General features: G+C 37.3%; 1 protein-coding gene across 1 annotated transcript in view; it reads left to right on the top strand.

Moving 5' to 3' along the window:
- The window catches only part of STX7 (syntaxin 7), a 54,260-nt gene that overhangs the window by 31,617 nt on the left and 9,915 nt on the right, over positions 1–12,728 (top strand). The window contains exons 3-6 of the mRNA XM_043457079.1: positions 8,269–8,338; positions 10,791–10,884; positions 11,597–11,734; positions 12,605–12,657. Of these exons, the coding sequence (XP_043313014.1) occupies positions 8,269–8,338; positions 10,791–10,884; positions 11,597–11,734; positions 12,605–12,657 (355 nt within the window). The remainder of the gene's footprint in view (positions 1–8,268; positions 8,339–10,790; positions 10,885–11,596; positions 11,735–12,604; positions 12,658–12,728) is intronic.

Raw genomic sequence — 12,728 nt, 5'->3', positions numbered from 1 at the left:
GCCTTCATCAAGAGGCTCTTTAGTTCCTCTTCACTTGCTGCCGTAAGGCTGGCGTATTCTTTCTGAAAATAGCAGAAAATCAGCTTCTTATACGTGTAGCTCAGTGGAAGACTTGCAGTATTGCTCAGTTTTGCGTGAAACAGACTTAGTAGCATAGTCTGTACTTAGTACACTCAAGTACCATACTGAACTGAGCTATGATTACAAAGTTTTAGTAATTTTTACTAATTTAGGACAAGGGTCAGCCTGTTTTTACTATAAATGGCCCAATAGTAAACGTTTTAGGCTTTGCAGCACACATACAGTCTCTTGTGTATTCATCACTGTTGTTTTGGTTTTTATTGACCTTTTAAAAATGTAACAACCATTCTTAGCTGGAGGGCTGTATCAAACGAGGCTGAAAGCCCCCACAGGCCATATGTGGCTGACACTGATGTAAGAGGGTGTTGCTGGTCATATATAACGTGATGTCTATGGAATCTTGCTCATACAGCCTGAAGAACGGACAGGTGTTTATTTCCTCATCAGCTTCAGCGGGGCAGAAGGCTGCTTGTGGTCCGTGGTAGGCCTTGAAATGTACTTTGAACACCACTTGAAACACCAGAGTGTCTCAGATCAACTGCTTCAATTTTGCACACGTATTTTTCCTGTCTTTGCTTTGGTAGCTATCATACCTGGATTATGAAATAATCTTTTTAAAAGTCTTTTACTCTTAGCCATTTTAGTGCTCTGAAAAATACTGTTTTAGAAATGAAGACGTCTACCTTCTTATCCCAGCTCTTCTACTTAAAAATAGCCATAGTTTCTTGAACAAATTAGTTATTCTGTCTGGTTTTCAGCTTCATGTGTATAATAAAATGGGACTAATACCATATAATATTTCTCCTAAATTTGATTCAGTGATTTCAGATGTGCGTTTCTGTAGGCTCTTCATCACCTGATCAGAGGATCCCTTCACTTGTTCCTCACGTTTGGGTGCTTAGTCACTCAGTCATGTCTGACTCTTTGCGACCCCATAGACTGTAGCCCGCCAGGCTCCTCTCTCCGTGGAATTTTCCAGACAAAAATGGTGGAGCCTGTTGCCATTTTCTCCTCCAGGGGATCTTCCCCACCCAGGGATCAAACCTGCATTTCATGCGTCTCCTGCATTGGCAGGTGGATTCTTCACCACTGTGGCACCTAGGAAGCCTGCTCCTCAAGTTTAGAGCTGTACAGATTAAAGAAACAAGAATGATTGTTGCTGTCCAGAAATCCTGGTGGATAGTAGGTACCCAGACCATGTTGAATGAATGAATAATTGAATGAATAATAAAGGAACATACCTACCTCTCTTAACTTTCTTCTTATATATGCCTTGTGTTTTAGAAATACATAAGGCTTCTTCTATAAGATTCAGTCTTTCTGATGATCTTTTGTGGCTCAGTTTAAAAATATTCATTGAGTGTCAACAATATGGTAGATGCAAGAGATCTGATAATGGACAATGAATACCTAGTTCTTTCCTTTAAGGAGTTTATTTACCCTTGTGGTTGGGGGAACCAGTTGGTAATCTGAACATTTCAAGTTACGTCTTAAGTGTGATATCGAGGTTCGAATCTCCAAAGTAAAGTGTCTGGTATCTTGCACTTCAAAAATAATACAAGTGCCTCCTCCATTAAGGCTTTTTGGATTGTCCTTCAGTAGAAGGCGGAGAAGGCAATGGCACCCCACTCCAGTACTCTCACCTGGAAAATCCCATGGACGAGGAGGCTGGTGGACTGCAGTCCATGGGGTCCCTAAGAGTCAGACACGACTGAGCGACTTCACTTTCACTTTTCACTTTCTTGCATTGGAGAAGGAAATGGCAACCCACTCCAGTGTTTTTGCCTGGAGAATTCCAGGGACGGGGGAGCCTGGTGGCCTGCCGTCTATGGGGTCGCACAGAGTCAGACATGACTGAAGTGACTTAGCAGCAGCAGCAGAATGCCTATACATAGGTCCTTGTTTGAAACATTATTAGAGCATTTATACTATGTATTGATACTTTTTCCCCTCCTTTTCTAGATTGCATACTGCTTCAGTGTAGGAGGCCTTGTTTCACGTTTGCATTCATGAAAAACATCGAGCACTCAGTTAATTAAATGCACTCTATTAGGCAAAGCTGAATGGTTGCCTTTCTAAGAAACTTCATTTTATGAGATAGTGTATTATTCAAATTATTGTTTTAGAGTGAAAAGAAAGTTGTCAGCTAAAGCATTTGACTTGTAAGCAACTTTGGTATTTATGGAACCTCAATAGCATTAAGTCAGTCTAGATTTTGATTACAAGTAGCTAAGCTAGTTTTATGAGTCTGGTCTTTCTTTTTTTGTGATTGTTGCTGGGACTCTGTCATTATTAATCACCTGCATTACTCATAATGGAGGTCAGCAAAGCTCAAGGACTCAGAATGGTTTTGTGACTGTACTGTCCAGTTTGTTCCCTCTAAGGACTGGTTCTGTAATGATACTTCCCAGTGGTGATATTATAAACCAAAAAGATCCAGTGTCATAAGAATTTGGGGTATCAGATGGCCAAAAATATCCATTGTAATTCATCTCTTTTGTTTTCTATAATGAACATATTTCTCCTTTTTTTTCATATTGAAGCTTGAAAATATTAAAAAGCCCCATTTAGCATGGTGCTGCTGTTGCTCATACAACCCGACCTCCTCTCCCATCTCCACTGACAGGTAAAACCAAGACGTGTTTATTTCCTGCTTCCATTGCCAGGTCTGTTTGGTGATTTTCAGTCTATTCCTCCTCTGATTCAGCAAGATGGGGGTCACAGTATTCCCTTAGTCTGTGGACCAGAGTTTAAGTGTAACTGCTAACAACATGCCCCTATGAAACAGTGGAGGATAGAGATAGGGAAGGGGACAAATAGTTAAAATATCTAAGCATCTACATTACAGAGCAAGGAAGAGAATATTGCCAGGTGCTGTAGTCTGCTGCTTAATGGCTGGAAACAAGCCTGCAGTTTCTATTAATCCTTTTCTCCTGAAGAGCTATTCCGTGTTCCTCTTTGCTTCTTCTTGTACCTCGTATCCCAGACTTTCAAACCCGGATCCTTGTTGCTCCTGCTCACGTGTTAGATCATACTAACTTTTCTGATTGAAGACGGCAGTACTAGCTAGTTCCCTCCGGTTGTCTCCCAAGGTTTGTTTACACCTCTCCCTCTGACCTTGCCCTGGGCGCACTTTTACTTCCCCTTGGTAATGACCTCAGTGGACACTGTACCACCCTGGCCCCAAGTGGGCCCATGTACTCTCAGCCTCCGCTCAGGTGGAGCCCCGTTACACTCCTTACGTGAATATTGTCTCTAAATCATCCTAAGGGATGGAAGAAAGTTTGCAAGTGGGTGATTAGATGTCAGTGTGAACTATTTCTCTTCACTTTCACACTTTAGGTCCTAAATCTGAGTTTTCTTTGTGGATATGGGTGAAACAGCGCCAGAGTGGAGTGGGTCTTTGGGAGCCTAAAGGTCCCGTGGGATTGCACTCCAGCTTCCCAAGATACTGTCTCTCAGGTGACACCATAATTGGGTCTTCAAAAGGCCATTAGACATTCTAGAAATTCAGTAGCTTCCAGATAAAGGAGTACTGGCAGACCAAGAAATTCTTGGCCTTTGGAAGCTCTGTTATATTATATATATATATATATATATATATTTTTTTTTTTTCTCTGTTAAATTGAGTGTCTTGATCAGGAGCACTGGTGGGTAGAATGGTTGTGATTGATACATGGATTCAGAAGCCGGTGGGATCATGGGGGGAGGGCAGTAGAAGAAGTATACAAAATCCATAGTGTTGCGATTTCAGTCAATATAAAGCTCCACCTCCACCAAGATAGAAGGGCTCTAATCGTCTTGCTCTGCGTGACTGGCTCATAACCCCCAAGAATGGTGCCACATTGTATATTTACTTTTGATTGCTGTTGGCTGCAAAATGGTATGGCATTGTCAGTAATCATGTTAATCTGAGGGAAGTCCATGTTGGCAAAGCTTGTATGTAGTTTTTAATTCTTAAACCATTGCTGGTTGTTTATTCCACTGAACAACTGCTGCAGAAGCTGGTGTGAGGCACGCTGACTAACATAAAAAATCTAGAAAGAGATACACCAACAAGATAGTGAAAGTGTTTGTCACTCAGTCGTGTCCGACTCTTTGCAACCCCCCAGACCGTAACCCACCAGGCTCATCTGCCCATGGAATTCTCTAGGCAAGAATACTGGAGTGGATAGTCATGTCTTCCTCCAGGGGATCTTCCCGACCCAGGAATCGAACCCAGGTCTCCTGCATTGCAGGCAGATTCTTTACTGACTGAGCCACCAAGGAAGAACCTATCAACAAGATAACATAACACCTAATATGTAGCAGGCAACTCAAGTCACTGGGTCACCTGGTATATCACTGTTTACTTTTTATCCAAGAATCAGTAGTAAGACTAGAACTATTCCTCAAAAGGGTAATATTGGCTTGACAAAGAGCATCATTTTGCTCAATGAATCTAAGGGACTTCTTTTGTTTTTTTTCCTAGTGAGCCTTGCCACTAGTTTTATACAGAACCCTGAAATTGCACAGGTTCTGGAGTTACCATGGGATCAAGCAGGTCATTGAAGCCAAGTTGTAGATCTGCTTGTGCCACCACTTGAACTAGAAGAATAGCCTTTTCTGCTGGAGAGTTGAAGCCAGAGCCAGCAACCTTTGAGGGCATTCAGTAAAATGGATTAGAGCCACATAAAAAGTATCACCAAGCTGTATTTTCCCATTTGTATTTGAGACTGCAAAGAAAAGCAATTTGTCATTTCCTCTGTAGGAGTGTATCAGTGATCCATACGGATCAATGGACCAAGATTCTTCACTAAGGAAACAGGTCTCTGCATTAATTTATCTTCTGTCTGCTGGCATACTTCCGTCCTTCCAAGGCACCTACGAGAACATGTGGCTTCTCACTTTGCAGATGTTAAAAGCATGTGTAAGCAGTGTATTGGACATTACAGTGTAGTGTCCCGTAGGAGGAGAGGATCAGTAATCTTGACACCTGACTTGTACAGTGATAAAGAGGGTGTATAACCCTAAGATAAGACTGAAGGCTTGCCGCCCACCCCATCCAGCTGAAAGCATACTCCTCTTGTTTTCTATTTTTTAGGATAGAGCAAAAAGTGTTTACTGTATCAGAAGGTTTGTACAAGGCGCCAACGATTTTGATGATGTATTCTAGCAAATAGATCACATTTTGAGGAGCATCACAATGGAAGTCACCATTTAAAGAAACCTGTGCTAGCCATCCTTACTTCCCCATCCTTAATGTTTGCCTTCCCCATCCTCTGGACAAACCAGGCAAATGGGAGTAGGAGAGGCTTCCTAGCTCTCAGCTCATCAGGTCTTCCTGACATTTCTGGGCAGTGCACAAGAAGAGCTGTGGCTGATGGTCTTCTGTTTTGTTGAAATGTAAAGCCCTGGGCTCCCAGTTATGTCCGCTTTTGCATATGAGTCCTTTCTCAGGGAGAAAGGATGAAGACTGGGGTTGCTGAGTGTATCTGTTTACAAAAACCAGGGAAATAACCATTTGGTGGACTTAGGCTCCCTCCCACTGGGTCTATGAGAAGCATGTCTACTTAATTTCTTTTTAATGGCCGAACAATTTTATATAGCGTTCATGCATTAAAATTATTTATCCTTTTAGGATTGACACTTTTCAGTCTTTTTTTCTTTCTTCTTTTTTTTTTTTGCTATTCATGTTTTCAGTGAATATTATTAAAGGTCCTGTTCCTGGCCTACTTTTGTACTGGTTTGTCTGACCTTTCCTCAGTTATTTCTGATTCTTTCTACATGATGGATATTATTCCTCCCTATGTCTTTACCTTTATGAAGACTTTCACTTATGATTATATTATCATCCACTTATTTTTCTTGACTTTCTCCAATCTGATATATGAAAAGTTGATTATCAATGAAGTTGAACTTCTCATATGTTTATTTGCTTGTCATTATTTTAAGATGATACCTTTTACCTTTTTTTATTGGACTATTTTTGTATTTCCAACTTGTAGAAGTTTTTTTTCTATATTAAGAATATTAACCCCTTTACTTATCTTTTGCTGCAGGCATTTTCTCCCGTGTACACACACACATATGTTACTTGTATGGATTTGTAATAAAGATACATATTTTTCATATAACATTTAAAATTTTTGTGTATTTTTTGCCAGTTTGATAATATTTTCCTTCATGGTTCTTAGTTTTGTGTTATACTTGGATAATATTTCATACCTGTGCCAAAATCGTAAATAAGATTGTATAATAAGTACATTTTTATAGTTTTATGTAGCAGTTTAATAGTTTCCATTTTTAATGTTTAAATTATTAATTTTTTACAGATTTATTTTGCTTCATGAGGTTACATTGAGTTCTCTGTTTTAACCCCCAAATGGTTGGTCAGTTTTCCTCATGTCATTTATTGAGCAGTCTATTTTTTTTTTTCACTTACCATGGCCTTTTTAAAAGACAAGAATCCTCTCGAAATAATGATAAATGTCTGCATCAGTTTGTCTTACAGCATACTTTTTCCAAAAGTGAAAGCTTTAAACCCCTATAAGGTAGCTTAGGAGAATCCACTAAGGTTGAGAAGGAAATATATAACTTATTGTACAAAGCAACCATAAGTTTAAAACAGCAAAGTCTCTCACCTCACAAAAGAAAACATCTATTACCAAAAAAAAGCAAAAAGAAATTCCTTTGTAACTAGCTGAATGGTTAACAGTTGCTATATATTTCCTCTCCAGTATTTATATTTTCCATCTTTGACTTGAAAGCAATATTCATTACATCATCCTGAGTGAACAAAAGTAATCCTGTGTTTTGGAATACAATCATTCCCTTGATCCCATAAATAAACAATGACTTTTTAAAAGCATTTAAGCTATATAAATAAACGACTTCTTTTAAATGAAAAAGAATGGGTGGGTTGGATCATTTTTCCCTAGTTCTTGGAAATGTGAAAGTTCTTTACTTTGAAATGGATTTTCAACTTATCTCTGCTTGACATTTTATTTGTGTACATAAATGCATAAAGCTAGAACCTTCCCCTTTGTAAAGAGCCTTTTTTTTTAATTACTAGTATTACAGTGGTAGACTTCTGAGTGGGGAACTCAGCATGAAATATTTAAAACCTACAGAAGAGTAAAAATATAGTACAGTGCTCTTTTTATATACCCTTTACCTGGGTTCACCAGTTGTTAACATTTTTCAACTTTTGTTTAGTCTTTCTCTCTCCAGATTCAATTCAGGTTTCTCTGGTTGTCTCTGCAACTTTTTAAAAATAGTTTTTGTAGGTTTTATTTATTTTTTTTCCTGAATCAGAAGCCAGTCAAAAATTGTATACTGGGTGTTATTTTATGTTTTTAATTTAAAAAGTATTTTGTGTTTTTAATTTAGAAAGCTTCCTGCTTTTATATATTTTTTTCTTTTGTGATATTAATATTTTAAGAAGTACAGATCAGTCGTTTTGTAGATTATCACATAATCTAGATTGGTCTGATTTCTTTCTCATGATTGTGTGTGGTGTGTGCTCTGTTGCTCATAGATTCCAGTTAAATATTTTGGCAAGAAAAATACATAGGTCATTTTGTGACTTTCTTGTTGCATCATGTCAGGAGGCTCATAATGCTAGTTTGTACGATTGGTGATCCTAAATTTGGTCATTTGTTGTAAGCAACAGATTAATCTTCTATAAAGTTAGCCCAAGTTAATGACATCTATGTGATGATAATTTAAGGTCATGTGAGTATTCCCATGGTTTTAGCATCCTTTGATTCTTGCTTGATTTGCTTATTACATAGACAGTTGAAAAATGGTTATTCTAATTTTGTTATTCCTCATTCATTTATTAACTGTAATTCATTCACTTTATATCCCAGTGAATCATATTTTCCTCACAATTTTTGTGCCAGTAGAATTTACGTGACCGTCCATGTGCCATTGTACCAAATGTCCTGATGGAATAGGGAAGAAGATAGTATTTTTGGATCATAGTTACAGTTTCACATGTTAAGGTACCCACACAATTCATTGTCACTAATTAGATTTGAATAAACCATTGATTTTTTTTTCTCAACTAATATTTTCTATATTTATCTCTTTGTTTTTCCTGTCTTTTTCTAACTGTCCTATTGCTTGTGTTAACTTCTAACTTAATTTCTAATGGCCTAACGTTTGTAATAATTACTATACATTTACTTTCTATCATAATAGCTGCGGAAATACAGAGGACTCTGAATCAACTTGGAACACCTCAAGATTCACCTGAATTGAGGCAACAGCTGTAAGTATTTAGTTAAACATCAAAAAGAAAAGAAATAAAGAGAGAAAACCACCGATTGTTATGTTCGTTTGATAGTGTGTAGTGTTATATTTATTGGAGAAAACAATGAAAAATTAATACTTTTTTTTCTGCTGCCTCATTTGTACTCAGATTTTGTGTAAGTTTTTCCCTGTCCAAAGTGGGCAGCTGTTTTTCTTTATTTTAAAGATCTGGCTTTCTCTATCAAAGCAGAACTTCTTTGGTTATCTAATACTTTTTAATAGGTTGTTTTTGATGGCTTTAGAAAAACAGTACTCTAAGCTTCTCCCTGTGTGAGTCACTTCTCATAGCTAACAATCCCTGTGATGATTTTTATTTATTTCACTTAGATTTCGTTGAACATCCAGTATGAACTATGCCCCCGCAAAGTTTATCTTTACATCCTTGAATTTCAGAAAGCATTAGCCTCTGTTTAAAAAATAAAGGATATAATCAAGTAACGTACTTACAGATTTGAGTAACATGCTATAGAACAAGAGCAACAACACTTTGTGGTGTTACAGATTTTACAGTGTGTTTATACCTTTTCTCATAAAACCTTACAGAATCGCAGTGAGCTAGATAGATCAAAAGAACTATTTCCATTTTACTTATAAGGAAGACATTTCTGTTTGGGGTTTGATGGTTTGCCCAACATTATTCTAAACCTGAATCATTTTTAAATGTTAATTTAGCACGATTGCCAGCTACAAATTTCAAGTAGTGTATATGTAATAAATGAAATGCCAAACATTAGCTACAGAAGGAAAAGTTGCAAAAAAGAAGAAATTAAAAGATAGGTAATAATAATTCATATTTTTTGTGAAGTACAGTTTGAGGAATTTATAGTTGTCTTATAATTTATATTGCATTTTTCTGCAGTGGATAGATATCAGGGGGATAAACATGTCCCAAATCTAAATAATAAAGCATCATTTATTAAAATAAAGTAAAACAGAACAGAAGCCATAATTCTTAATAGTTAACAATATTTTGCTAAGGTTAAGAGTGGAGATTCTGAATATGTAGATATCATTAAAGTCTTTTTATAATTTTATTACTTTTCATAAAGATTTACAAAAGGCATATAAAGATAGGGCATTTGGTAAACATATATAAGTGTGGTATAATTCCTCATCAGTCAAATATAGATACCTATATACTAAAAGATATTATCATATGCTGCTACTGCTAAGTCACATCAGTCGTGTCCGACTCTGTGCGACCCCAGAGATGGCAGCCCACCAGGCTCCCCCATCCCTGGGATTCTCCAGGCAAGAACACTGGAGTGGGTTGCCATTTCCTTCTCCAATGAGTGAAAGTGAAAAGTGAAAGTGAAGTCGCTCAGTCGTGCCCGACTCTTAGTGACCGACTCTTAGTGACCGCATGGACTACAGCCTACCAGACTCCTCTGTCCATGGGATTTTCCAGGCAAGAGTACTGGAGTGGGTTGCCATTGCCTTCTCCGATATTATCATATAGTTTCTCATTATTTTAAAGGACCCAAAGTGTGACCAATACACAGGAAACTCAAACAGGAGCTCTGTATCAACCTAGAGGGGTGGGATGGGGAGGGAGATGGCTGGGAGGTTCAAAAAGGGAGGGGATATATGTATACCTATGGCTGATTCATGTTGAGGTTTGACAGAAAACAGCCAAGTTCTATAAAGCAATTATTCTTCAATAAAAAATAAATTATTTTTTTAAAAGAAAAAAAAAAGCGAAAGGCAAAAAAAGAAACAAATAAAATGAGAGATAATATATATGAGAGGTACTGAGGTTGTGACCTGTAAAACATGACATGAATACAAGCTTTTTTTAAATGTCAACTTCTTTAGTTATAGATCTTACTTTTCACTTTATAAGCTAGTTAGCAAGATAGAAACAGATAACTATGTAATTTATCTTTTTCACTGTGTTTGGTTTTTTTTTTTTACAGAGAAGTGCTATCATTTTTTTTCCTATGGTGAACATAGATACTAGTAAATTTGTACTATTATTCATTGTGACGTCTGCTCTTTTTTTTTTTTCAATAAAGTATCTATAAGATATAAATACTCAGGTAGAGAAATGAGAGAGGCTGGCTGTACCCTGAGAACGAGACAGCGTTTTAAGCCCCCACATCCGCCAGATCTCAAACATCAGACATTTTACAATCTCTCGTTGGCTTTAGTCATCTTCTTTTCTAAATAGCTGCTGATATTTATTTCTCAAAGCTTGGTTATCTCCATATGTGAGTAAAGCACCTTCCACATAGTATTTACTCAATATTTATAGAACCTGAGAAGTTTGTTTTCATAGAGAAAATTTGAGCCAGTCTCTAAAAAAAAGTGATTTTTCTAAAGCTGTTCATCAGGGTTGAATCAAGTGGCAGAGTTAGAGTTTCAAGAAATACCTTAGTTCTTTAACTGTGATGCGTGTTTTCTCACTTTAGCCAGCAGAAGCAGCAGTATACGAACCAACTTGCCAAAGAAACAGATAAGTACATTAAAGAGTTTGGATCTCTGCCCACCACCCCCAGTGACCAGGTATGAAGCTTTAAGACACAGTGTTGATGTACTGAATGGGAAAGGCAATCAAATGCGTTGTAGGATCTTTGAACTGATCTTTGTACTAGAAAGGAAATCAGGGGGGAAAAAATATTTGAGATTAGTTCAGAGAACACAAAACTGTATTTAATTGCCCAGGTAGTATCCTGTGGTTCAGTAAAGCAAAAATTATTTCCATGCAGTTGTCCTGACCCATAATTAAATAAGTGCTCAGAAAATGCTTCCTGACTAATTGTTTCCTGGCCTTCCAGGACTGACTTCATGCAACATGCATGCTCATTCAAGATGTGAGGTTTCCTCGGGGCACCCGTTTTTATTACCCTGCTTACTTAGTGGAAGTTATTACTTAGGTGAATCAAAGGTTTTATTTCCATTAAAATAAAGAAGAAGAGGAATTACTTTATAAGTGTGGCCTAGTGTTTAGGATGAAAACTTGAGGTGAAAAATCCAACATTATGGGCCTTTGCCTCAAGATAAATATGCACAGTGTTTGAACACATTATATATTTGTTTGAACACATTATCAAATTGAGCAAAATGTTATTGAGTGTTAATCAGTAAGGCCCTGTAATAGAGTGAGTGAAATTTTCAAAATTAAATAAAGAGCCAGCTAACTAGCAAAACAGCTTTTGCAAATTCTGCAGAACTTCACAGCTTGATTCTAGCAGGTTTCTTTTCCCCGCCTCTCTAGCGTCAAAGGAAAATACAGAAGGATCGCTTAGTGGCTGAATTCACAACATCGCTGACAAACTTTCAGAAGGTGCAGAGGCAGGCTGCTGAGAGAGAGAAAGAATTTGTTGCTCGAGTAAGAGCCGGCTCCAGAGTATCTGTGAGTATTTAAAGCAGCGTGTAAACCTGAACACGGTATTCCCCGGGGTGTGAGTATTTAAAGCAGCGTGTAGACCTGAACACGGTGTTCCCCGGGGTGTGAGTATTTAAAGCAGCGTGTAAACCTGAACACGGTGTTCCCCGGGGATCCTGTACACACTACATGGCATGGTTTTTGAGTCTTAAAGACCTGTGACTATCTTGGAAATCGGTGTTGAATATTTATTTTCAGGAGTTTCTGCTCAGTTTTTAAAAGGATGATAATTGCATATTATTGTGGTTATTCTGTCCATGTCATGGAACAAAAGATTACAGATTATATAAAAATACGGAAACGTTCTGTCAGAGAAGATTAAGAATCAAATCCTGATTTGCACCTGAGGCTGTTACTTTGTATTCCTGCTGGAGTAGAAGACTCTTGACTCCTGGGTTATATGAAGATGATTTGAAATGAACAGAGTGAATGTATTGTGTGAATACTGAAAATGAACTTAGACCTGGAGAAGATAAATGGAAGGATAAGTTAGAGTGGAATTTTGATTTAATTTAATTTTAAATCTCCCTGGAACCTCTCATGCTTCCTTGTTCCTTAATGTAGAGGTTCTAAGGCTACATTCTGTTTTAATCAAATAATATTTATTATTTGGCTCTTGAGAATATTTAATGAATTCCTCCCATGTCAGCTTAGGGTATAGTTTTATTATTGCTTGAAGTAATTGACTTAAAATATTAGAACAAGAATCTTTCTCTTTTCTTACACCTCTCCTCCAGTGTGGACATAAATCGATTTAAATTATTATAAAGGAAAATATGAGTGTTGTGTGCTTTTCCTTTGTGCCTTCTCAATCCATTCTCTTACTAAATTATTCAGGGCGGTTTTCCTGAGGAGAGCTCAAAAGAAAGGAATCTTGTATCCTGGGAAAGGTAAGAAGTATAAAACAGTATACAGTGTAAAAGATTATTTTTCATATTTGTTTTTTACATCATGGTCTTGG

This window comes from Cervus canadensis, chromosome 33 (genome assembly GCF_019320065.1).
Source record: "Cervus canadensis isolate Bull #8, Minnesota chromosome 33, ASM1932006v1, whole genome shotgun sequence".
Lineage (NCBI taxonomy): Eukaryota > Metazoa > Chordata > Mammalia > Artiodactyla > Cervidae > Cervus > Cervus canadensis.
This window is presented reverse-complemented; position numbering and strand designations above follow the sequence as displayed.